The 26,986-nt window shown below is 40.2% G+C and overlaps 1 protein-coding gene across 6 annotated transcripts; it reads left to right on the top strand.

The window, feature by feature from the left end:
* Positions 1-407: 407 nt before the first annotated feature.
* On the top strand, positions 408-26,915 carry LOC311052667 (uncharacterized protein). 6 transcript variants are annotated; one of them, XM_084067749.1, is made up of 18 exons: positions 408-469; positions 13,531-13,614; positions 15,494-15,633; positions 15,940-16,001; positions 16,140-16,288; positions 17,159-17,298; positions 18,198-18,259; positions 18,343-18,488; positions 18,622-18,687; positions 20,263-20,367; positions 20,748-20,798; positions 21,675-21,785; positions 22,157-22,228; positions 23,105-23,209; positions 23,455-23,526; positions 24,173-24,235; positions 25,983-26,071; positions 26,492-26,915. In XM_084067749.1, the coding sequence occupies exons 1-18, from the start codon at positions 448-450 to the stop codon at positions 26,576-26,578; spliced, it is 1,626 nt and encodes a 541-aa protein (XP_083923875.1). In that variant the 5' UTR covers positions 408-447; the 3' UTR covers positions 26,579-26,915. The 6 variants fall into 6 exon arrangements, with proteins under 6 accessions (XP_083923875.1, XP_083923874.1, XP_083923873.1 ...); XM_084067748.1 differs by having other exon boundaries at positions 20,727-20,798; positions 23,476-23,526; XM_084067747.1 differs by having other exon boundaries at positions 20,727-20,798.
* Positions 26,916-26,986: the final 71 nt, after the last annotated feature.

Genomic DNA, 26,986 nt, shown 5'->3' with positions numbered 1-26,986 from the left:
CCAACCAATCAAATGGCCTATAGCACACAGAGGGACTGATATCCACTACATTTGCAAAAAATAATGTGTACTGTATAACCTACTATCAGATGAATTTCTTGCACAATCCCCTAGTACTGTGAGGTTATGTTGTATTATAAGTTATAGTCACTAGTTACACCACAAAGGTCAGCAAATGAAAACAGAACAACAATACAAAAGCGGAGTGCATTCATGTGTCTTGTTATACAGTATTTTATGTGGCATTTAGATACCATTTGAGCCTCCATTAATAAAGTGTTGATCCTTTCGGGCTGTTTCTCAACACATTTTTTCCAGCCCAGCCCAAAAGCTCCGACCAGACGAGCCCAGTCCAGCGCCTCTACAGTGGGAGCCAGCTGCAGGAGGCTGCTGCACAAAGGGCCTATCTCCACCCGCACAGTGCTGACAATGAGCACATCGTCCTAAATGCTGATCCTGAGCCAGATAAGTATGCTCTGCACTTCCTCACACACACGTACAGGCACACACACTGCCTGCTGCCTGTCTCCACCGTGAGAAATGTTCACAGAAAAAAAGAGGAGGGAGATCTGTTTTTGTGGAGTTTAGCTATGTTTGGATGAGTGTGCGTGTTTGCACTGACAGACAAATATGTGTGCTCACTTGGTAAGGTGTTCATTTTAATACTTACTTGTGCAAACATTCCAACACACTGTATATGCCTACACTACGTGTGAATGTGATGTTCTTCCACTTTAAGCCCTTCGGAGGTAAGAGTCCAATTAATGGAGGATGCTGTAAAGTGATTTTAGAGGCTTCGCTTGAGATTTAGGCTAGAGGAAGAAACATGGCCGCCTGAAAAGTGCTTTATTAGCCCCTCACAGCGCTAGAGCTTTACAACTGGCAGCTGGTCCAGGTGTTGGCCTGAAACATGTACTGTACACACAGGCGCACGCGGCATGCGCAAGCAACTACGCACGCACACACGCACACACACTGCGTGGCTCATTAAGAGGAGTGCTAAGCTTCTGCGGTCGTAAGAACAGTCTGAAGCGGTGTCTATTTGCAGCCTGTATGAACAACACATGCTAAACTGCTAGCTTGCCTAGAAGCAGAGTAAAAAAAATAAAAGAAATCAATGGAGGGAACGCTCGGGTTGTCAAGTTTGGGCATTCTGTCGCCGTTTGTTGTGGTATATAAAACGTCCCAGAAACAACTGGCGCGTTTATAGTTTCTCTCCCTAGCACTAGACTTTTTTTTTTTTACAGTCTGCCGCTTACAGTCGTCAAGACCACCAAATTTGTGTTTTTGTAAGTGGCTTTCTTTTAAAACGCTGCCCCCCTCCTCCTTTTTGTTCCTTTCTTTCCAAACGCAGGCATATTACATTAGCATGGCCATTGACTGTCTTTTTATTGTGTGGTGTTTACAGCGTCCTGCGGTACGTGGAAGTCCACACCCAAGGATCCCTGGGTAATTGAAGGCGAGGGGGAGACTGTTGTGTCGTCACGTAAAGAAAGGGATTAGTTTCTTCTCCGCAGCTTTCTTTCTCTCTTTTCTCTCTCTCTCTCTCTCTCTCTCTCTCTCTCTCTCTCTCTCTCTCTCTCTATGAACACGAGAGCTTATAGTATAACAAAAAAAATGTGAGTCACCATTTAATTTTTATCTTGTTGATTGTTGAATACTTTATTAGTAAGATTACTTTAGGCTATTAAATAACCTAATCATATTTATAATATTAATAAAAAACATTTCAATAACTATTGATATATTGGTCCAGGCCAGTCTCCTCTCCTCTCCTCTCCTCTCCTCTCCTCTCCTCTCCTCTCCTCTCCTCTCCTCTCCTCTCCTCTCCTACCCAGGCCATCAATCATCTCAACTCATCATATCTGATGTATCTAGAGCTCTAGTGCATGGGGTCTTCAACGGGGGGTCTATGAAGCCATCTATGAAAAAGTTCAATCTGCAACACAATATTATACAATATATAGTAAGGTTCCCTGCTTCCCCTTCTTTCTCAGCTAAGGGGTCCTTGGTCTGAAAACATTGAAGACCCCTGCTCTGGGTATAACGTTAAGGGAACAAATGTCACATTCTCTGTCTGTCTGTCTGTCTGTCTGTCTGTCTGTCTGTCTGTCTGTCTGTCTGTCATTTCAGAGCTCCTCGGTGGCAGGATAAAGCTGCTTGCCACTATTATTCCAACCCCTCTGTCCTAAGGGCACAGGAGGATCACTTTGTATTGTTCTTCATTTTTGTTGTAGTGTTCATCCTCTTATCCCTCCTTCCTTGTAACAAGGAACAAGGAACATCCCAGTCCCGACCTGGACTGTGTCCCAGTCTTTGTCTGTCTCTCTCAATGATGTCCAATTCTCTGTCTGCCTATAAGACAGGGTATTGAAAGCATACTGTAGATGCTGAGTCTGCAAACCAAACCAAAGTTAACTCACCCTTTCTCTGTCTCTTTCTGTCTCTCTCTCTCTCTCTCTCTCTCTCTCTCTCTCTCTCTCTCTCTCTCTCTCTCTCTCTCTCTCTCTCTCTCTCTCTCTCTCTCTTTCCGTCGGCTTAAGCGACCGCAGGACTCGTGCTTTGATCTCAGTATGAATGTGTCCATTTGTGTCACTTCTCAGACGTCTAACAGGAAGCCCTGCCGGGGTTACATTTGTTGAGGCGGTGGGTTTCTAGAGGGATGTGGTTTTTGCTCGCGGATTGAGATCTGAAGCGATACTGTTTGTGGCGGACGGGGAGCTCTGTTTTACCCCTCGTCCTTTTATTCTGATCTCGTTTGATGGTTCATGTCAGCTGTATCTATTTTCATGCAAACATGAAACTGTAGACAACAGCGCTTCGCGGGGCCAAAGTAACAGAACCCATTCACGATATCACAATATTATGATAATCCAACCGAGGACATTCATGTCTGTGGCGAGCAGCAGAAGAAACACAGGGGACGTAACCGATTCAATGTGCTGTCGGGACATTACAGCATTAGGACACCAAAGTAATTTCAGCTCATCTGTTGGCTACTGTACATTGAGGCATGACAAAAGACAGCATGAAATGACTTTGCCACAGGCTGTCTGCGCACGCGGGCGTGTGTGTGTGTGTGTGTGTGTGTGTGTGTGTGTGTGTGTGTGTGTGTGCGTGTGCGTGTGTGCGCGTGTGTGTGTGTGTGTGTGTGTGTGTAGAAGCATGCATGTGTGTCTATATGGGTGCTTGTGTCGACACAGTATGCATGTATCTGTGTCTCTGTGAGTACATGTGTGCGTGCATTGTAGCACGTCATACAGTATGGTTTGGTGAAGCGCTTACACGGACATGTAGGGACACGACACATAGTTCGTGCCGCATAGCCGCCCGTCGCAAACCACTACAAAGTAGAATTAATGCTAAGCACCTGGAATCCCACAAGCTCTCAGTTAGGCCCAATTGGTGGTAAACTGATAAATTGGGGTGAGTGGAAGTTAGAGGCCGCACAGTCTGCCAGACAGTGAATGATCCTTTTCACGTCAGGATGAGAGAGTACGGCACCGAGAAGAGATGAAGAGACGCTTTATATTGGTAGTGTTGTTGCATGAGGGGAGACCACATGCTGGAGAAAAAGAAAGACGGAGAGAGTCAAAGACAGTGTCTTTCCCAGACGCCCCACGAGAATCCAATACGCTCCCACACGTCTGGGCATGCGGGTGGCCTCCGTTCATACACACACACACACACACACACACACACACTATGTGTCCATGTTCGACCCCCCCCCCCTTCTCACGCAACATCAACCCTGTTGCTCTCTCTATCCGGGACACACTCCCTGCCGACTTTGATGCATTTTACCACTCGATGTGTACGACAATAATCTGTTTCACCCGGACCAGGCGAAGAAAGAGGCGCCGCTGCCGACTCTCTCCGGGCCTCGCATCGTTTTTCCGGGCCCCTGAGACAAAATGGCTTCGCCGGGCGTCACGGTGCGGTTCAGCCGGCTGCTGAAAAGGGGAGAGGACCAAATCCCTCTCATACGACAACAAAACAACACTGTAGCCTTTTCAATATGGCCTCCCAGAAGGACAAGAACCCTTTTTTTCCACCGTGGAGGACACAGTGTCTATCTAACTATCCGTTCTCCACAGATGTTGACATTGTTTCTTGCTGGGTTAAGATGCCCTCCAAAGACTATTGTTCCCCTTATATCTTCTCTGTTATTGAGTTTTTTTGTTTTGTATCTCTGTTTCTGAATGAGGACCCAAGGACAGAGAGAGTAAGAGAGAGATGGAAAGCGGTGAAAGACCTCCGCATGGCAGCCGGAGCTCCGGGGGGTCTTTTTGCCCTAGAGAGACCCAGCCAAAAGGCCTCATTGTGGGAAGCAGCAGGCAGCCGCTAAGGGCTGTGCCCCGGTAGCATTGTGTGGCTGGATGGACCCGAGTCCCTCTCCAGAGAGGGGTCGAAGGTCAGCCCCCCTCTGGGTTTCTCCATACCTGCCCTATCCTACCCTACCCTACCCTGCACTATCCCCACTCCACCCCCCACCCGCTTGTACCTCTGGCCCTCCACTCTCCCACACCCAGGGAGAGGGAGCTTCAATGGAAACCAGTCAACACTCTATTAAGGAACCTCTTAACATTGAGAGCTAGCAGAGCGGAGAGGCTAATTCCGTGCACCCTCCACTTGTCGATGAATAGGTAATTCAATTAATGGGCCTGGCGAGAGGGAATGGCGAGTCAGAGAGGGTCACCGGCTCGACCGAGTCTACGAGTTCCACATCTCAGCACTTCACGGAGATACAAATCTTATCGCTGAGTGAAAACAAAAGAAAGAGAAAACAAAATCTGATGGCATCAAGGCTATCGGTGTTGATATGGGCGTGAGTCATAAGGTGGTGTGTCCGTGTGTGTCCGTGACTAGGTGTATGCTTCTATTGCGTGTGTGCGTGCAAATGTGCAAGCGTGCATAATGTGTGTGTGTGTGTGTGTGTGTGTGTGTGTCTGTCTGTGTGTGTGTGTGTGTGTCCGGGAGAATAGGGATGTTGAAAAGAGCGTGTCAAACATTTGGCTCTGCGCTGAGCCACAACCCTCCTCCATCTCCTTATCTTGACACCGCTGTGCCTCCAGGGAATGCTGGTTCTCATGCCTCCATGCACCGTCAGCAAGAGAAACACAAACACACAGCTTTTCTCTGGCCTGCATGGGCCCGGCTATGAAATGTGAAATCAGACTCACCGGAACATTTAGTCACACACACGTGACCTTCTTACACACTCTCATGGAACCCTGTTTTTAATCCTTGTCTGGTATTGTGGTGTCTGATTGATGTTTTTTTTTTTTGGCTTTTATTTAGTTTTCGGTATCTTGTTGGTCAAGCACTTGGTAACAGTTTTTGAAGATGTTATCTAAAGATAAATAGAGACTGTGAAGAATCACAGGAAAGTCAGGTCAGAGGGAGAGGTGCAACCAGGGTTTAATTTGCTGGGGGGATGGGGGGAAATCCATGCCTCAGCTTTTGATATCCTTCCCTCTAGTCATTCAGTTTTCTTGCCAATGGGGATATGTTTTATCCCTAATTCTGGTCAACTGACTTAAATATGTGCTTTTCCTTTTGGAAAATATAGTCTGATATGTCTATTTCTTTGGTAATATCACAATTTGACTATTTCATTAAAATAAAAATGTCATCACATTAACCCTCGCATCCCCATTTGAGGCAAGTTTGTCCAATTTCTTTTAATTAGAAAATAGCAAAAATAGTAGATCTACAAGCTCACAACGCATCGATGCAATTCGTTGTGAGCTTGTTGATCAGCTATTTTAGCAATTTGTCATACTAAGAAGTAGTTGCGTGGTTAAGAAAATGTCTCCACCTCTGTTATTTATTCATTTTTTCCCTTTTTTTCTTTTTTACAAATCGAACCCTGCACTCAACAGAGGTTTGTGAGCCTGGATTTGAACCGGGGCATTGTAATTATTAGGTCAAGTCGCCACCAGGGCACCCCAGTTATGGTCCCTTTTCATCCATCCCCTCTCACCACTTCAAAGTGTTGTGACCCTTTTTTGTAAAGCTGGGGTAATTGTAGACTAGAGAGAAGTGGTTCTAGAAGAGAGACGAATGGTTCCAGGCTAGTGACGAGTGGTTCTAGGCCACAGCAGAGTGCTTTCAGGTCAGAGAAGAGCAGTTCTAGAACAGAGAAGAGTAGTTCTAAGAGTAGTTCTGGAACAGAGATGTGTTCTTTTCTGGACACTCACAAAGATGTGCACGGCAGCGATGATCGTTTATGACAGAGGATTGGTGCCGGTGGTCATCAGTGATTTCTGCCGTCAACGGGTGATATATGAGCACGGAGACGCTTGCATGACCCCAGATTAATAGTACATTAACCCTCTCCCCAGGCGGGGGCCAGTGTGGCCCCTAACACCCTGACCCCGTGTCTCCTCTCGCAGCCACAGGGGGTCCGGAGTCCCCACCTTCCCCTCCAAACTCTGCATGGCCACTACATTGTGTTCCCCCAGGACCCATTGTGTGCAGCACTAAACAACGTCCCTCTTCTTCTTTTTTTTTCTCCTGGTTCTCAGACTCACTCCTATAGATCACCAGGGCATCAGGGCCCGAGATGGGATTCGTGCTGTCCAGTGTAAGCATTGACCCCAGGGCGAGCTACAGCTACCTTTGAGGGCTGCCTGGCAGGCCGACTCCATACCATCAGCATCCTGCTGTTAGAAATTTGTTGTCCCCCTCTGGGTTTCTTTCTGGGAGTGTCAGGCACGGGGCCCCTGATGAGAGATTTGTTGATATGATAACTCGATTAGGGCCCCAGGATGGATGACACGGTGGCAGAGAGCCAGCCAGTCAGCCAGCGTCTAGGGAGGCACTGATCCCTTAACCTCTCCTCAGGAGACCGGCAATTAGAGTAAGTAATTGGTAAGTTAGTGTTAGTAATTGGTTAATTACCAGTCTGGCCACATGTATCTAGATTGTAGCTCACTCTCACTGTCCTTCCCTGTGGATAGTGTGGGAAGAATATCAACCATGTTCATGTTCATTAATCTTTCTATCCTTCATGGGTTTGGTTTGCTGCCTGGCTTTAAAAACTCAGCCTCGTTATTCACTTATTTTGTCTTTTCTTTTTTGGGGGCCAACTATTGTTACATTGTTCAGTAAGTATTTCCCGCCTATTGAATTAATTTCACTGTATTTTGTAGCATCATTTATCATTCAAAATACAAGTCTAATTTAAAGTCAAGTCAAACATTTTTGTATAGCACATTCACAAGGAAATGCATTTATGCAAATCATTAGAAAGTGATCTTTTCTCTCCGTTCAAATATCTTGCTGCAGCTGGCAAGGTTGACCATGGTCGCTTTTCTGTTTCAACAGGCCACGTTCTGCATGCGGCTCCTCCACGCCTCCGGTTCAGAGGAGATAATTCAATTAACGTGGTCGAGGCCTGCATCGCAAACCAGCTCTTTTTGTTCAAGCGATTTGCATTATAAAACTCCAAGCCTCCTCTCTTCCTTGAGCAGCTGAAGGTCTTCAAACTTCTCTGTTCCTTTAAAACAGTCTGTGAGATGGAAATGAAATGATAGTATACATCCATGCTCAAACAAGGCTGATAGCATTGTCATGGAAATATGTCACATTCACATTTCTGTTGATGAATGGCGACCACAGGATGCTGGTTCTAAAATCTGCCGTGGTGGATGCAGAAATGTTGGATCTTTGTAAGACTTCCATGAAACTCGTACACACAGCAAAGCAGCTTGGTGTTCCAGGTCCCATGACATCATAACTACACTGGACCCTCTAATATATAGATGATTTCAGGCTGTAAACAATAACACAGCTGCCCTGAACGGTCCAACATTTGTCAACATCCGCTTTGTAACCATTGCCCAAGGAACGACATAAACTACAAAGACGAGAAACAGCTGTTAGTTAACTAGCTAGTTGGCCTACAAAAAAAGGTCCATAGGTTGTTTTTTTTTATCCATTATTATCAGCTGTGTTTGTTTTCTATTTGCTGTGAGCCTACTCCTTCCTAGTGGCGTACACAGCTGACCAGTTGTTGAGCAGAGCTTTTACACATCTTCTAGCAACAACCGTCTATATTAAACAATTTCTTGTTAAACTGAATTAAATTAAGAGGAGTTCATTCAAGCAGACTGACCAATGAAAACCATGTGTCTAGTATCACCCCTATAAAAATAAATTCATCCATGGCACCCCTAAATTACATTGTTACTTTTCACTGTAGCACCTTATATTTATGGCACATTTTACTACTTTGACATTTAGCATAAGCGTATGATAGGCTCTTCTATACCTATTTGTATCATTATAATGATGATGATGCTGCTGATGTTTATTAGTATTATTATAAGATCATGATGGTGTCCACAACAGTGGTACAAAAGTATTGGCATCAAAATACTTAAAGTACCAAAAGTTAGAGTACTCACTATATGCAGAATGCCCCGTTTCAGAAGGTATCATATGTATAAGATTTATTAAAATCTTTTGAAAATAGAAACGTTTAAATAGGGCTGAAGTGGTTAATGTGTGTTTTGTAATAATAATCCAAATCTACAACTGGTAACTAAAGTTTTCAAATAATTTTAGTGGAGTAAAAGTACAATATTTGCCTCTGAGATTTATTGGAGTATAAGTACAAGTATTGAAAATTGGAAACACTCCAGTAAAGTAAAAGTACCTCAAAATTGTACATAAGTACAGTACTTGTACTTAAGTACACTTTCCACCACTGGTCCACAACATTCAAATATATGTGCAACCTACTTTGAGAAACCCTGATTTAGATAATGACTGAGGGAGCTACAGATTTAGTTAGTCAGTATTAGTATTACATGGTAATAGTATATATCGGACCGGTATTACTGCTACGCCTGTTAATAATATTTTAATTCTCTGTTTTGCTCAACCACTTTCACCACGGTGTCCCTATTTTGGGCATGTCGTAATGGACGATGTTTTTCAAAAACATTAAAAATAATTCACAAAGTATTTTTAAAATAGCACTTCTACAAGCGCACAATGCCAAGTTGCATCGCATCATGTGAAGTTTGAAGTAAAAAAAAACGTAACAAGTTTAAGTGATTAATACATACTTATTGTATTTCTCTGATTTATAGGCAGCACTTATACAGATACAAATGCAAAGACAAGAGAGAGAAAACACACATTTATTCAGCTGTTGACTTGCAAAGTAAGTTCTGTATGTCTTGTTGGTTCAAAGGAGTTCAATTACCTCACCTCTCCTATATTGGGGGTGAACGAGGGGGGGGGGGGGGGGGGGGGTCCATTCAGCACTGTGGAGCTTGTTGTCTCCACTGACCCCTGACCTGGCCTACAGTGTGGGTTTTAGTCAGACGTGTTCAAGGTGTGGCCATCTGTGTCGCCCCATATCTTTCCCTCCTTCTCTCCGCTCCGCTCCTCTCCTCCTGCGTCCCCTGAGATCAGTGGTGTAAAGTAACTATGTACATTTACTCAAGTACTGTACTTCAGTACAATTTGGAGGTATTTTTACTTACTGGAGTATTTCCAATTTATAGTACTTTTACTTCTACTCCACTACATCTCAGAGGCAAATATTATACCTTTTCTCCACTATAATTATATTAAAACTTTAGTTAGGCTACTAGTTACTTTGTAGATTTTGATTATATTATTACAAAACATACATTACCCACTTCAGCCCTATATACATTTCGGCCATTTGAAAATAGCCGATCTACAAGCTCACAATGCCCCGCGATGCGGCGCATTGTGAGCTTGTAGATCTGCTATTTTCAAAAGATGTTCATACATTTGTAAACTTGTGAAATGGGACATTCTGCATAATGACTACTTTTACTTTCGTCCTTTAAGTATATTTTGATACCAATACTTTTGTACTTTTACTCAAGTAAATTTTGATTAGCAGATGTTTATTTGTAACAGACTGTTTCTACGTTGCAGTATTGATACTTTTACTTAAGTAAGACATTGGACTACTTTTTCCACCACTGACTGAGAGAGATTGACCCCCCCCCCCCCCCCTCCAGAGCAGTCGGCTGTGTCCTGGCTCGGTGAGGTAGAAAAATTGCTTACTGTGGGCAATTTAGTTTTGGCCTGGTAAACTTCTCAACTCCAGAGACAAGGAGGAGGTGGAGGAGGGGTGGGCGGTCTGACGGGGTTCTTGTAATATTTGCTTTGATTTGATTTGTTTATTCATTTTGGCTCAGAAAACTGAGGTCTGCTGTGCCTCGGAGTTAACTTGTAACCAGATTGATTCCGTTTTTATCTAAAATGAACAATCTGTTTTTATTTGTGTGTGTGTGTGTGTGTGTGTGTGTGTGTGTGTGTGTGTGTGTGTGTGTGTGTGTGTGTGTGTGTGTGTGTGTGTGTGTGTGTGTGTGTGTGTGTGTGTGTGTGTGTGTGTGTGTGTGTGTGTGTCGTTGTGAATCGGTTTGGTGTTGAGGGAAAAAAGGAGCAGACTAGAGATTTGTGGGACCCTGGTCAAAGTATTAAACAAGGGCAAATAGCCCCACAGATTAATGCATTTTACCAAAGTATATAGGGTTTTTAAGTGGTTAATGTGCAACTGCCTGAACATGTTCATGATACATTCAGTTAATAGAAACACTTTGCTAGTATGTTACATTGCAGTTCGCTTTTGCACTTTTGTAATTTTGTCAAGGTTGTCATTGTGTTCGTGTCCATGATGTATCTCTGCTTGATAACTTCAGTGTGTTTAATAGTACACACAGACAAGCTTGGGACTGTAAGGTTCCTGAAGAAACGCACTATATAATGCACCATTTCACTTGTAAGGAGAGGTGAGCCTACTGTACTTGCTGTACTATACCGTACGTGATAGTGTGGTGGCTGAGTATCACCTCTTGTAAAAAATACTTAAAATAGGATCAAATGTTTTGATCCATGAGGGCGAATTGGATTTATTTCTCTGTATCAGGATATATAGAGGAGCTCTAGATACAGTATATAGAGTGACAACATAAGGACGTTTTAGCGAAAGAATATTGGTGCACAAATCTCAACAGAACAAAATAATAATAATTGAAAAATGAAATGACAGGGTCCACCCTTTGTACTTTACAGAATACAAATAGCTGGAAAATAAAAAGGAATTCAAAACACTAAGCCAAAGAACTCAGGCCAGAATAGCTCTGGTCGGACTCAATCATAGTTTACAGCTGGGCCACAGGTTGCACCAGACCCCAGACTTTCTACAAGACTTAAGCTTAATTTATAGGCCTACTTCGTTGCACAACCGTGACAACATGTAAATTAGCCATAACAGCTCCCTTCATCCAAGTGAGCATGCAAGTGTAAATCCACCATACCCATTTCCTAGCCATTCTCATAGCTAAAGTTTCCCCCAAGCATCCGAGGCATTCGCTCGGTTAGCCTGTTGACGTGCAGAGAGAGACATGGAGCAGATTGTTTAAGTGTGGAACATCTTCCAGAGGGAATCTCATTGACGTCTGTGTGGTTACATTTTGTTTGTGACGATCGGTGTGCAAATCAACAAGTCAAAAAATCCTCTGGTTCCAAAACCCTGAACCCAGATGGGAGGCGCAGTGACACACGTGCACGCCCAGGACACTCACTCACCATGAGCAATTTGTTGTCTTGTAGACCACAAACTTGTGGAGTGTAAGCTCAAAGATGGAAGTGCACTGCACATCCCCCTTTGGGATACAAGTCATTATTCATAACTGTGAAACATGAGGAATGGAACTGAGGAAAATCGAATAGTTCTGTTGATTTCTGTGTCTGTAGATAAATACTGCCATAGTTTTCTTTTCTTTTTTCCTTCTTTTTTTTTGCAACTTGGGTGGCAATGGGCAATAAGATTAAGTTCACTTTATCAACAGAACATAAGGAAACCGTTTCACTTTCAGTAGGAAGAGCGCGCCATCTAGTGGGTCATGTCTGTGCAAGGTTTCACCTGCTATGCAAGACCTTCAATCTGCATAATATCTCTAATGCTACATAATTTCAAATTCGATAGGCTATTTTATTTTGAGAAGATTTGTTAAATATTATGTTAAATCAAAGAAGAGATAAAATAAAATAAGTGATCAAATCATGAGAGAACTGAGACAGACAAATCATTTCTTTCTGCAGCTGTGATGAAAAACAAAAATCAGTATGAGAACTGTTGCTCTAGTAGTGAGTCATCTTAATTGTCTGACAGGTGCCTTGGCATGGGCCCCCTCTGGTGGAACCAGTATGGAACTATATTAAAAAGGCTCATTTGCTCATGATACATCCCCTACCCTACAGTATCTCTCTTCACTTTATATATGAACCTACTTAAAGCTCCATACCAGTGCTTTTGCTTGTTAACCCAATGAGTACAAATCATGTGTACATCACTGCTGACAGTTTTCCAAAGCATTCCACTTACAGGAAGCCATTGATTTATGTTAATATTATTAGGCTACTGTTTGAGAATCAACTTGCAGAGACTTACTTTAATTACTTTAAATACAATACAGTGAACTTTGGTTGGGTAGGTGGTTGTCTAGAACTGCTGATCCAACCGATATTCTCATATATGGGCATGCCCAAACTCGGCTTCCCGAGGGCTTAATGCACCGAGTGGGAAGTCGGACGGATCAGTGGATCTCCAAAAAAACTAAACCCTATATAAAAATATCGATAAAACCACAAATCCCTATAAGACTTGCACTCTTCATGGTGACATGAATATTAATTATAGAAGCATATAGTTTTAAGATATTTAAGAAGGTTTATCATCTGCAACGTTAATTAAAAACAACTATTGGGAATCTGGTATTTATTCCAAACTTTAAAAACATTTATAATGTGTTAGAAAATTGTCTGCAGTATAAGATAAACACAATTAAAACTGTAAATTGCTGTTAATGATAATGTGTGTCTGGATCAGCTGCACGTTTGAGATTGAAGCACTTTTTTTAGACTCTTCTCTCCTCATCTGAGGCGATCTAGTCTAATATTAGTCTAATATTCAAGTGTAAATAGTTGTTGCTGTGATAAAGTATTCGATGCAAAATAGAAATGACTTCAACTGGCAACAGGCCAAATCTCTCTACAGTATTTTGGACACATTCACACGGTTTATGCTATGAATATATGGCAAACCAGGATTTTTCAGATACGTGCCCAAGGTCAATGGGGTAAATGTAATGGATTGGCCCTGCCAGCTTATAAGCCTATAATATCTCCCCTTGTGAAGGGGGTTTCCACTTTGGATGCGGTAGTAGATGCTTGGCTTCCCACGCAGGATACCTGGGTTTGAATCCTGGGTGATACATTAATGCAGCTGAACCAGTATGAGTCTGGATGAGTCATTTGATGAAAAACACAGTACCTGAATCTCTCTCTCTCTCTCTCTCTCGCTCTCTTTCTCTCTCTCTCTCTCTCTCTCTCTCTCTCTCTCTCTCTCTCTCTCTCTCTCTCTCTCTCTCTCTCTCTCTCTCTCTCTCTCCTTCATCTGATAACTCCTACTTCTCACTCTCAGCTGGAATATAAATAACACCTGCTTCCGTGTGCTTCCATTATCAGGCCTGTCTGTCAGAGACACAGAGATGTCTTCATCACTGCTGTTTACCGCTTGGCTTGGCTTGTTCGTGGGACAAATCACGACCGGTAGGTGATGTAGGCTAAATGCCATTCACATAATTGCATTATATCTGTGTTGCATTTAGTGTTAGTATCCCACTTGTTTGTGTAATTGTGTAATCCAAAATGAGAAAATGAAAGTAAGCTTGCATTCTAGGTAGGTAGGTGTGGTACAAAAAGGTCTTTAGATATGATGATGCATGGCCGACGTTTAGGGATTTATACTGTAGGTGAGGAGAATGATTTAAATTATATTATGGTTTTACAGGGAGGCAATGCAGAGAAGCTAATATTGAAGAAATATTTGGTAGTTCTAGTTCTTTCCTAGTCAGTACACCAGGATTATTATAGTTGACTAAAACTAAGACTAAAAAGTGACTAAATGCACAACCAATACCTGGTGAAATTGACTGGCTTAATAATAAACACTTGTAAATCATATCTCATGCATTCTTTCATCCTACCCTTTTCAGATTCAATAAATCAAGGCTTTCCTCAAAAAACCTGAAAAACAAAAATTACTATTTCAAAACTAAAATAACTGCAGTATACACACAGCAGCATTCTGGATCAGTAGAAGACTTTTCATCTTGCTTGATAATAAGTTATTGCAATACAAGTTTTTTTTCTGCATTTTTTTTAGACAGGATGTGCCAGATTTTTTGTAATGTTTAAAAAGGCAGTCCTTAAAAGGCTTAAAAGATCATTGTCAAATCACTGATGCGATTCTAAGCCAATAGCCTTTCTCTTCCTGGAAAGTTAGCATGCTGACATAGAAGCCATGGAGTATCGAAGTCCTGACCGTTATCCCCTGGATCAAGGAAGTATTTTTTCTATTGAAAATACCATAGTGTCATCTTGAATCGTGTCATGATAAGAACTGTGTTCCAAAAACAAACAAATCAGCCGGCGATTCTATCAGGTATGTGACTGTCGTTTATGATATTGAGTTACATTTGATAACCTCTGTATTTATTTTCTTACTCTTTGGATAAATTAGTACTTTTTCACTGTCAGCTGATGCTTCATATCCATATGAATAAAATCGCCGGGCTCATTTGTTTATTTTTGGAACACAGTTCTTATAGCCCACGATGCTATTGAGACCATAGACTGTATAAAAAGAATGGACGAAGCTACGCCATTGATTTCTACAGACCGTAAATGAAGCCGATTGTTCAGGATATATCGCGTCATATCGCGTCATATCCTGCAGAATGCAACCAGACCAGTATTGGTTGGGTAGCTTGTCAATCAAGAACGGGGGCGGGGAATGAATGCTATTGGTTGTGTAGCTTGTCAATCAAATCATCCCGCCCCTCCTAGAGCATAGCCTACTTTATCGTCAATTTTAAAATAAATGGTAATTTACCAAAACGCATGTCATGATGATTGGAAGGAGACTTTAAACTAGTGACTGGAAGCATATAGTATTTATGACAATGTTTATTAAGGTAAGAAAATCAAGTCTAAAGTTCGTCAAAAACCCATCCGCTTGCATTGAGATAAATTCTTTATTCTGCCCTTGATAGAGACCCTACGGTATTTTCAATGGAGATCCAGGGGGATAGCGGCCTCTAGCGGCAGTGATGTCAGACTTCGGTTCCCTGTTCTTGCATTAATAAAATATACAAATAAAGATCAATGGTCTTGTAAAGCGTTGACCAGTTATATGAATATAGTTTGAAAATGGCCAAAGTGGTCCATTAATGTGTCATAAGTGGGAGTTGAAGGATATTCTGATCAAAGGTAACTCCAACTAATAGGGCAGGACACAATTAAACTTCATAATAGATTCCGAAATTAGAAATGTATAGAATATAACTATTCTTGTATGTCATAATTATACATGATATATCCCATCTAATAATATATAAAACTGTTTCTACCCATTGTGCATCACCAGCAACTACAACAACTGCACCACCAGCAGAGTCAAAGGTCATGTTGGAATTCAAAATACAGCAAACCTTCACAGTCACACCGGAACTTGCAAACACATCCCCCGCTGCAATCCAGACCTTAGCAACCCAAGTAGTTTCAGCGGTAAGTTCATTATCATGATGTACAGAGTGTCAGTAAAACAGTCCCCATATCTTCAGGGACAATAGTAATAACAATAAGATATTTAAAGAGAAACATACTATATGTAATAATAGTAATGGCATTAAAACAATGAAACTATATATATACTACCGTATATATATACTAAATGTTTAGCTTTTTTATACAATTATCATTTAACAAATCAACTTAAAATGATTTAATTGATCTTGGTGGAATAATAGTGATTATACAGTTCTGCTGGAATTATTACTGTTTTTTTCAATGGCTCCATATTTATGTTTACAGATGGACAATGTCTATAGAGCAAGATTTTTCAATTTCAATCGCAATGTTGTGAAAGGCTTCAGGTATGCACCATTCGGGCTTCACTGTGTTATTTTAAAAAGAAAAATTATGATGCAATTGTATATATAACCAAAACAATTATGTAGTTAAATGAATAGATGAATATTATTAAAAAAAACTTGTCAACGTCACTTTTGTAGCTTAGGATCATTTAAGGTAGAGGCTGAATTGATATTCAACGGGATTGCAGCACCAAATGCCACGTCTGTGGTGGATGCTCTTGTGGAGGCTGCACACAGCTATAATATCTCCTTTCCTCCTGTGAACCCATCTTCTATTGTTGCCACTGGTAAGAATATTTCAGAATCTTCCTTTTTTTTTTTAAAACTCTTTATTTTCAGAAGTTTTATCAGACAATACATAAAATGAAATAGTACAAAAAAACAACAGAAAAAAACAGCAGTAAAAATAAAACATACAGGTAAAAAACAAAAACAGAACAGGAACAAATAAATAAATAATAGAGGTCATGGGTCATTTGGTACTAGTAATAATAATAAGACTGAAACATGTTGACAGTATTTAAGATCAAATACAAAGTACAATATACCACAGGGAGGATACAACCATCATCAAGGATCTGGCTCGCTATCTAGATAGTCCAGCCACTTCCCCCATCTTTTTTCACCCAGCTCCTTTTGGAGCCTCAAAGAGTAGGTCATCTGCTCTAAGAGATGCAATTGTCTCACAGTACTGATAAATAGTCCCATAGTAGGGAGAATCTTCCTTTTTAATCACATGATTAATTATATTTACAATTTCTTGTGATTAATTGGCCAGCACAAGTACTTATATGAAAGTTTTATTTTAAAGTGGTTGACCCATAACTCAAGCAGCCACGGCAGCAGCACTTTTAACAACAATCATTACAAATTCAGATAATTTCAATTGTACCTCAAGTGTATAAAACTGCAGCCTTTTACTGTACATACATTCCTAATATCCGTAATGAATATTGTCAGATACTGACAATAGTACAATCAATGCAACTTCACCTCCAGTCCACACAACATCCCCGCCAGTCACTAAAACAACTCAACCATTAGTGAAAACAACGTTACCACAAATTGTTTTGAATTAATGACTACTCAGTTCAAGAATACTAAGTTAATGCATCTGTAGCAGTTAAAGACTGTTTCTACCCATTGTGCATCACCAGCATCTACAACAACTGCACCACCAGCAGAGTCAAAGGTCATGTTGGAATTCAAAATACAGCAAACCTTCTCAGTCACACCAGAACTTGCAAACACAATCCCTGCTGCAATCCAGACCTTAGCAACCCAAGTAGTTTCAGCGGTAAGTTCATTATCATGATGTACAGAGTGTCAATAAAACAGTCCCCATATCTTCAGGGATTCCTCATTGCATGAACTTAACTGTGATGTTGTTCTCTGACAGAGGAACAATAATGATATTTACAGAGAAACATACTATATGGAAATGTCTAGCTTTTTTTGTACAATTATCATGTAACATATCAACTTGAAATAATTTAATTGATTGAAGTTTTAATAAATACCTACTACTAGGGCTTTCACCAATAGTCGACCTTGTTGGTGCAATAGTTGATTTTTTTTTTCTTTTTTTTTTAACGTTTTTTTTTGTTTTTTTTGTTTGTTTTAATGCCATTACTATTATTATTATCCTCCTGCCTTTATTTTTTATCAAAAGGGGGTCAAAAGTATGCCCAATAATTGCCTATTATTGGGCAATAACCCCCTTTTGAGGATCCTTGGAGATGCTGCTGTGCCAGAAGCGCTTCCCTTAAAACGGCATAAAAATAAAGGCAGGAGGATAATAATAATAATAGTAATGGCATTAAAACAATGGCTATATATATATATATATATATATATATATATATATATATATATATATATATATGTATATGTATATGTATATGTATATATATATATATATGTATATGTATATGTATATGTATATATATATATGTATATATATATGTATGTATATGTTTTTTTAATAGGTTAACATCGAGTAGTCGACTAGACGACTACCACTGGGTCAAATTAGTCGACCAGTAAAAATCTCTAGTCGTGAAAGCCCTACAACATGCTTCAACATGTTCTCAGGAATATTCTTATTCATTAAATAAATGTAAATCTTTTAATCACAGCCCATTGAATGATCTTGGTGGAATAATAGTGATTACTGTTTTCTCAATGGCTCTACAGATGGACAATGTCTACAAATCAACATTTTCCGATTTCAATCACACTGTTGTAAAAAGCTTCAGGTATGCACCATTCAGGCTTTATTGTATTACTTTAAAATGTTGTATTCATTGATTAACATAAGTTGTCAACGTCACTTTTGTAGCTTAGGATCAGTTAAGGTAGAGGCTGAATTGATATTCAACGGGATTGCAGCACCAAATGCCACTTCTGTGGTTGATGCTCTTGTGGAGGCTGCATCCAGCTCTAATTTCTCCTTTCCTGTGAACCCATCTTCTATTGTTGCCACTGGTAAGAATATTTGATTCAACAGATTAAAAAAAACTTCAGAATCTTCCTTTTTAATCACATGATTAATTATATTTTAAATTTCATGTGATTAATTGGCCAGTACAAGTACTTATATGAACGTTTTATTTTACAGTTACTTCACCACAAACTCAAGCAGCCACAGCATCAGCACTTTTAACAACAATCAATACAAATTCAGGTATCACCATTTCATCAATCCTAATTTCAATTGTACCTCAACTGCAGCCATACATACATTGATTGATTGATTGATTGAATATTTTATTAGACAGAAATGTAAAAACAGCACGAGTACAGTCAAACACTTTGTCTAAAAGGATAACGCCAAAAAAGTCCTTGCGGTCTTGTTTCCATTGGGGTCCTAGGTATTCAATTGAGCAACATATAAAATAGCACCAAACATTCAATATCATCACAATGTAAAACACTATATGTACAGAGTAGGGGGAAAAAAGGGGCGGGGGGTGAGGGAATGGGGGTAAAGAAAGGGGGGGGTCGCCTGTCTAAGGGAGAAGTGATAACTACCTACTTAGTTGCATTCACTATTTTGAAAGACAATCTATTTTTAGTTGTTTAACCCTGTATTCTAAAAAAAACAAATAACGCACATCCTCCGTACTTTTGGTGCTGAGCTTTAACTGTAGAAACAGTAACAATGCAAGAAAGAGATGAGGCTCGCAACTCACTTTTGTGCTCCAGGGTTTATTCAAACATAACAGCTTATGATACGACGTTTCGACCCTTTCGGTCTTTTTCAAGTATACTTGAGTATACTTGAAAAAGCCATCCTAGGTTAGCAAAATGTGTGGGAAAAAGGTAGGTCATGGGCCCCAGGCCGAGAAGTAGTCGAATCAGTTTGTTATGAGAGGTTTGAAGCTTAGTCTTTAGTGACATTGAGATGTTGGAGTACCAGGAGGTGCAAGCATAGTCAAAAAGGGGCTGCATTTTTTGTTGACAAAAGAGGACATTCTGCCCAAAAATCTGGTTCTCTGATTTACTCTTTGTTGCCATGCTTTCACCTGTCAGGTATGTGTCAAAAAATACAGCCTAAATAGGTAATCTCTTCTTTGCTAGAGATTACTGTGTCATCGTCTTTGACATTGAAATAATTTACATTCATTTTACTGAGGGAATGTTTGGTCCCAAAGAGAATGGATTCTGTTTTACCAAGGTGTAGTGACAGTTTGATCGGTAAACCAAGTACGGATTTTGCTGAGTTCAGAGCTGAGAGCTTCCTCAACCTGCAATTTGTCCACGCCCGAGATCAGGACTGCTGAGTCATCAGCGAACAGGAACAGTCTTAATATTAATGAAACCGTAATTAATATTGTCAGATACTGACAATAGTACAATCAATACAAACCTCACCACCAGTCAATACAACCTCACCACTAATGTAACCTTACAACCAGTTATTGTAACATCTACATCAGTCAATGCAACCTCACCACAAGTAACAATCAATTCACCTCCACTTAATGTAACTTTACCACCACCAGTCAATGCAACTTCACCACCTGTTAATGCAACGTCACCACCTGTCACTGCAGCTACTAGCCCAGGTAAAACAAATGAAGAACCGTTTGTCTAAAGAACTTTACCACTAATTAGAGGACAAAAGAATGTGCAAGAGTACAGTGACAAATACTCCAATACCTAAAAAGCACATTCAATTATAATCTTTATTATAATTACTTCAGAAATATAAGAAACACGTGTTGCCATAACTTAACAATGTAACCTTTTCCATCAGGTAATGCAACTTCACCACCAGTCATTCAAACTTTGCCACGACTCAATGCAACTTCACCTACAGTCCATACGACATCCCTACCAGTCACTGCAGCTACTACCCCAGGTAAAACAACTGAACCATTAGTTACTTGACCACTAATCACTTTCAATATATCACTACTCAATCAATTCACCTCCACTTATATGTGCAAGAGTACAGTGACAAATACCCCAATAACTAAAAAGCACATTCAATTATAACTTTAGAAATATAAGAAACACATGTAGTCATAATGTAATCAATCAATTCACCTCCACTTAATGTAACTTCACCAGTTTTGTTATTTGAGTTTTGTTAGTTGACTCAACCGATAATAGCTCACAGTGTGCCTTTTTTTTATGACATGTTTAATGACATTAAAAAAATATTGTTATTAATTATTACCTGCACAAGTATTGATATGAAAGTTTTATTTTTTACAGTGGTTTTTCCGCCAACTCAAGCACCCACCACAGCAGCACCTTTAACAACAATCACCACGAATACACCAGCAGGTACTATTTCATCAAAAATAATTGAAACTGTACTTCAAATGTATAAAACTGCAGCCTTACATGAATTCTTAGACTTGTAATTAATGCAATAGTAACATTATTGCCCAGAGGCGGCACTGCAGTTAAGGTTATAGAGTTACAGGTAAAACTCGGCGCGGGTTGAGGCGGGTTCGGTTCCGTGGCGGGGCGGGGCAGGTCATAAAAAAACCCGACCCGCGCATCACTAATACCTACTGTAGCGCTAAGGTAAAAGTGCAATATATCAGTTACCTACTTTCTTAAACAGATGAGACAAATAGGAAAATCAAATGAGCAAGAGCTAAAACAAATAAGTGTATCGAATAAGCAAGATCCAATAAAACAAGAGCTCGTACAACTAATTGACAACAAGTAGGCAAGGCAAAGAGGAAGGGTCAGGGTAGTGATTCCTGAAGAGGTGGGTTTTCAGACTGCGGCGAAAGATCAGTGGGGAGTTCATTCCACCACTGTGGGGCCAGAACAGAAAAAAGCTGTGACCGTGTAGATTGGCCAGAAGGACCACGAGCGACGAGGCAACCAGTCGCTCCGAGGCGGCAGACCGAAGTGGTCGGGCAGGGGTGTAAGCCTTGACCATAGCCTGGAGGTAAGACGGAGCTGTTCCTTTCACTGCCCTATAGGCTAGCACCAGGGTTTTAAACTGGATGTGAGCCGCTACGGGGAGCCAGTGTAGAGAACGGAGAAGGATAGTTGTGTGGGAGAACTATCTCAATATAAAACTGCAGAGGACAAAAGAATGTGCAAAAACACATTCAATTATAATCTTTATTATAATTACTTCAGAAATATAAGAAACACATGTTGCCATAACTTAACAATGTAATGTAACCTTTCCATCAGGTAATACAGCTTCACCACCAGTCATTCCAACTTTGCCACGCCCACGACTCAATGCAACTTCACCTACAGTCCATACAACATCCCTACCAGTCACTGCAGCTACTACACCAGGTAAACAACTGAACCATTAGTTACTTGACCACTAATCACTTTCAATATATCACTACTCAATCAATTCACCTCCACTTATATGTGCAAGAGTACAGTGACAAATACCCCAATAACTAAAAAGCACATTCAATTATAATCTTTATCATAATAACTTTAGAAATATAAGAAACACATGTAGTCATAATGTAATCAATCAATTCACCTCCACTTAATGTAACTTCACCAGTTTTGTTATTTGAGTTTTGTTAGTTGACTCAACCGATAATAGCTCACAGTGTGCCTTTTTTATGACATGTTTAATGACATTAAAAAAATATTGTTATTAATTATTACCTGCACAAGTATTGATATCAAAGTTTTATTTTTTACAGTGGTTTTGCCGCCAACTCAAGCACCCACCACAGCAGCACCTTTAACAACAATCACCACGAATACACCAGCAGGTACTATTTCATCAAAAATAATTGAAACTGTACTTCAAATGTATAAAACTGCAGCCTTACATGAATTCTTAGACTTGTAATTAATGCAATAGTAACATTATTGCCCAGAGGCGGCACTGCAGCTAAGGTTACAGAGTTACAGGTAAAACTCGGCGCGGGTTGAGGCGGGTTCGGTTCCGTGGCGGGGCGGGGCAGGTCATAAAAAAACCCGACCCGCGCATCACTAATACCTACTGTAGCGCTAAGGTAAAAGTGCAATATATCAGTTACCTACTTTCTTAAACAGATGAGACAAATAGGAAAATCAAATGAGCAAGAGCTAAAACAAATAAGTGTATCGAATAAGCAAGATCCAATAAAACAAGAGCTCGTACAACTAATTGACAACAAGTAGGCAAGGCAAAGAGGAAGGGTCAGGGTAGTGATTCCTGAAGAGGTGGGTTTTCAGACTGCGGCGAAAGATCAGTGGGGAGTTCATTCCACCACTGTGGGGCCAGAACAGAAAAAAGCTGTGACCGTGTAGATCGGCCAGAAGGACCACGAGCGACGAGGCAACCAGTCGCTCCGAGGCGGCAGACCGAAGTGGTCGGGCAGGGGTGTAAGCCTTGACCATAGCCTGGAGGTAAGACGGAGCTGTTCCTTTCACTGCCCTATAGGCTAGCACCAGGGTTTTAAACTGGATGCGAGCCGCTACGGGGAGCCAGTGTAGAGAACGGAGAAGGATAGTTGTGTGGGAGAACTATCTCAATATAAAACTGCAGAGGACAAAAGAATGTGCAAAAACACATTCAATTATAATCTTTATTATAATTACTTCAGAAATATAAGAAACACATGTTGCCATAACTTAACAATGTAATGTAACCTTTCCATCAGGTAATGCAGCTTCACCACCAGTCATTCCAACTTTGCCACGACTCAATGCAACTTCACCTACAGTCCATGCAACATCCCTACCAGTCACTGCAGCTACTACCCCAGGTAAAACAACTGAACCATTAGTTAAAAGAACTTTACCACTAATCACTTTCAATATATCACTACTCAATCAATTCACCTCCACTTAATGTAACTTCACCACCAGTTTTGTTATTTGAGTTTTGTTAGTTGACTCAACCGATAATAGCTCACAGTGTGCCTAAATAATGACATGTTTAATGATATTACATTGTTTTCTAGTTATTAATTATTACCTGCACAAGTATTGATATGAAAGTTTTTTTTAGTGGTTTTGCCATCAACTCAAGCACCCACCACAGCAGCACCTTTAACAACAATCACCATGAATACACCAGCAGGTACTATTTCATCAAAAATAATTGAAACTTACTTCAAATGTATAAAACTGCAGCCTAACATGAATTCTTAAACTTGTAATTAGTTACAGGTAAAATTCTAGCCTCGCGTGGCCAGACAATATCACACGACACACTGCGTGGATATTAGTCTGGTCCCTATCAATGATAGATTTTTTTCCAAGGGGCGGTTACAAAAAGATCCAAATAAGGTGATAAGCCCGCCCACATTTGGATACTGGGCCCTGATTGGTCCCTCACGACTTCGGAGGGAGAGAAATGAAATCTCTATTGAGGGGGGCCAGACCTAATCTGCCGAGGGCTAAAGTGCGATGCAATTTTGCAAAGGCAGATTCGTCTGGAACCAGGCTAGTAAAATTCCTCTCACAAATACGGCACCAGCCATTGCAACCACAGCATAAGTAAATACAACTACATCCCCAGTCAATGCAACTACACCCATGAACAACTAATTCAACTACAGCAAGAGTCAACCAATGCAACAGTGAACAGAACAGCACATCCAGTCAATTCAGCCTCGCCAGTCAATGCAACTACAGAGCTAGTTAATGCAATAGCACCAGTCAATATACCAATCTTACCATACATTTAGCCATAACTTAACAATGTAATGTAACCTTTCCATCAGGTAATGCAACTTCACCACCAGTTAATGCAACTTCACCACCAGTTAATGCAACTTCACTACCAGGTGACACAATTTCATCACCACTCAACACAACTTCACCACCAGTCAACGCAATCACCTATCATCTGTTGCAATACAACCCTCGCCGGTCACAACTTACTATAGGGGTCAAATTCATGCACATAATTAACGATTAATTAACACTTAATTTATGAATAACTAATACATTATTTAAGCATTAATTAATCATAAAGTAATCATGAATTCCTTGTCTTCATCTGTTACTTGATACATGAATTCACGTGTGACCATATTATGGGCCACACGTGGTGTGTTTGTAGATCTGCTTTTTTTCGTGGCTTCTATGCCCTGGATGAGTGCTCATAGGGCGGGCAGGATTAGTGAGGCAAGTCGGTCTCTGGACAGGCGTGAAACTGTGCACGCACAGAGCAGAACCTCTGCCCCAATTTTTTTTTTCATATTACTCCTACAGAGTTTGTCCAAACAAAATCACGCAAATCGGTACACATTATCTTTATAGTCATGTGAGCAAGACAGATCTGTCAGTTGTTTTCATACTCCATCCTGTTTGGCTAAGATTGCCATCTAAAGTTTGCAGGAGTGGCTCGTTTTGAACAAAATGCTTGGAATCATGAACGCAGCGTCTGATTGCAAAAACTTTGCACATTCCCACTAGGCCGAGGAAGAGGCCGAGGAAGGCCTATTATAGCGCCACCAGGAGGCCATTTTTTGCAAAACAAATGTCTTTATATTAGTCCCACAGATTTTGTCCAGACATCGATCACACAAACCTCAGACTTAGTTGAATGAGAACAGATATATTAAGATTTTTGTGATTTGAGGGTAATGTTGTCATTATTATGAATGTATATGCTTGTGCCAGCGTATTTGCCAGCCTGCGATTGGCTAGTCCTTTTGGCTTACATCCAATAGGCCAGAGGGACAGGGGCATTGTAATTGGCTAATTAGTATTATGGATCCCAGAAGCCAGACAGAGGCACCTAATTAGCTAGTTCTAGACCATAGCTTTGCGGGACGCATATACTGTTGTCGTTAATGGAGTTGAAACATATTTGAGAATTTAGGTCCAGTGGTAGAAAGTAACTAGGTACATTTACTCAAGTACTGTACTTAAGCACAATTCGGAAATACTTCAATTTTTCAATAACTACTCCACTACATCTCAAAGGCAAATATTGTACTTTTTATAATTATTTGAAAACTAAAGTTACTGGTTACTTTTAGATTTGGTCATCAGGTCATTGTATATTATTATTACAAAACCACTTCAAACCTAAATATATACTTTGTCAATTTGAAAATATCCGATCTACAAGGTCACAATGCGTCGCAAAGTGCCACGTTGTGAGCTTGTAGATCTGCTATTTTCAAAGGATTTTTACATACCTTCTGCATAATGAGTACTTTTGGTACTTTAAGTACATTTTGATGCCAATACTTTTGTACTTTTACAAAAAATAAATGGAGTACTCTTGGGCTGTTCACAAGAACTACACTGATCAGCCTAGTTTGAGAGGTTCACTGCAGACACACAGGGGTGAAAACAAGATCTCCTGGCAGAGATAAACATATTATTTGGTTTTAAAAAACAGAAAGAAAATAAATAAATAGAACATCTGGCCTTAGACTTAAAAAAATAAGTTTGTAGGGTTGATTCTATATTGTCACAACTTCACCAGGTCTGACTATTTGTATGCTAGCATGTGTGTGGTTTGTCAGTGTGTGACTATCAAGCCACTGTATTTATCGTCTTGTAAATCATCCTCAGAGCTGACAATCTTTGCTCCTGCACAAGTCAAGATGATCTCCAGCTATGGAGAGTTGACTGAAGACGAAATCGCATCTCATATTGACAAGGTTTGCTCATTATCATCTGTGTGTGTGTGTGTGTGTGTGTGTGTGTGTGTGTGTGTGTGTGTGTGTGTGTGTGTGTGTGTGTGTGTGTGTGTGTGTGTGTGTGTGTGTGTGTGTGTGTGTGTGTGTGTGTATCTGTTATAATTGTGATTAGCTAAGGCTGAAGGATCTGCTCAAAGAATACATGAATGATTTAGTTCCTGTATGCCATGAATATTTTTTTGGGGGAAAGAACATAAATATTATTTCGTTTCTCTGAAGTAGAATGGATACAATTACGACATAACTTTAGAAACTGAGAAATTGTATTGCATTGTCTTTCACTGACATTTTTAAAGTACATTAATTTGATTGAATGCTGTAACATATTGATCATTCTATCACTTTCAAGTTGATACCTGGTTTTGATATCCTCTTTTTCAGTTTTTTAAACAGATCAGTGGGAATGCTTTTGGACCATTCAAGGTGACTGTGAAGCGTATCAACAAGCAGAAGAAAATAGGAACTTAATCACCAAACTTCAGCTTCACCTAAATGTAAATGTTTGGTTTTGTTCCATGATATGAATGTGTATGACTAATAGGTAAACATATTACTACTACAACTAATGACCTACCTTGGGCTACCAGTGCAGTTTAACTACAAGCCCAAAGCTTGATTTAAACTTGTGTAATTCGGCAGTTCAACAAGTTGAAAGTATTTGGGGATCCTTAATAAAATAAAATAAAATCTGTTAAGCTATTAAGCTCTCAAGATGTCTGTTTGGGTTCAGATGGCATTTTCTGTTAATTAATTAATAATTAATTGTATAGATTCATTGATTAATGAAATAAATTACATTTCTCGATTTCTAAATACATATTATTGTGAAATGGGCCATTCTGCATAATGAGTACGTACTTATCATTTGGCACAGTA

The sequence above is a fragment of the Gymnoscopelus microlampas genome, assembly GCF_963454915.1.
Source record: "Gymnoscopelus microlampas genome assembly, chromosome: 9".
Taxonomy (NCBI): domain Eukaryota; kingdom Metazoa; phylum Chordata; class Actinopteri; order Myctophiformes; family Myctophidae; genus Gymnoscopelus; species Gymnoscopelus microlampas.
The sequence above is the reverse complement of the archived record's forward strand: the minus strand, read 5'-3'. Positions and strand labels throughout refer to the sequence as shown.

What these genes read in the sequence shown, in the direction of transcription:
- LOC311052667 (XM_084067747.1), top strand. Translation starts at nt 448, where the DNA reads ATGCTGATCCTGAGCCAGATAA. An exon ending in ACTGTTGTAAAAAGCTTCAG is followed by an intron (nt 18,260 to 18,342) that starts GTATGCACCATT and finishes TCACTTTTGTAG; the next exon opens with CTTAGGATCAGTTAAGGTAG. An exon ending in TAATGCAACTTCACTACCAG is followed by an intron (nt 24,236 to 25,982) that starts GTGACACAATTT and finishes AATCATCCTCAG; the next exon opens with AGCTGACAATCTTTGCTCCT.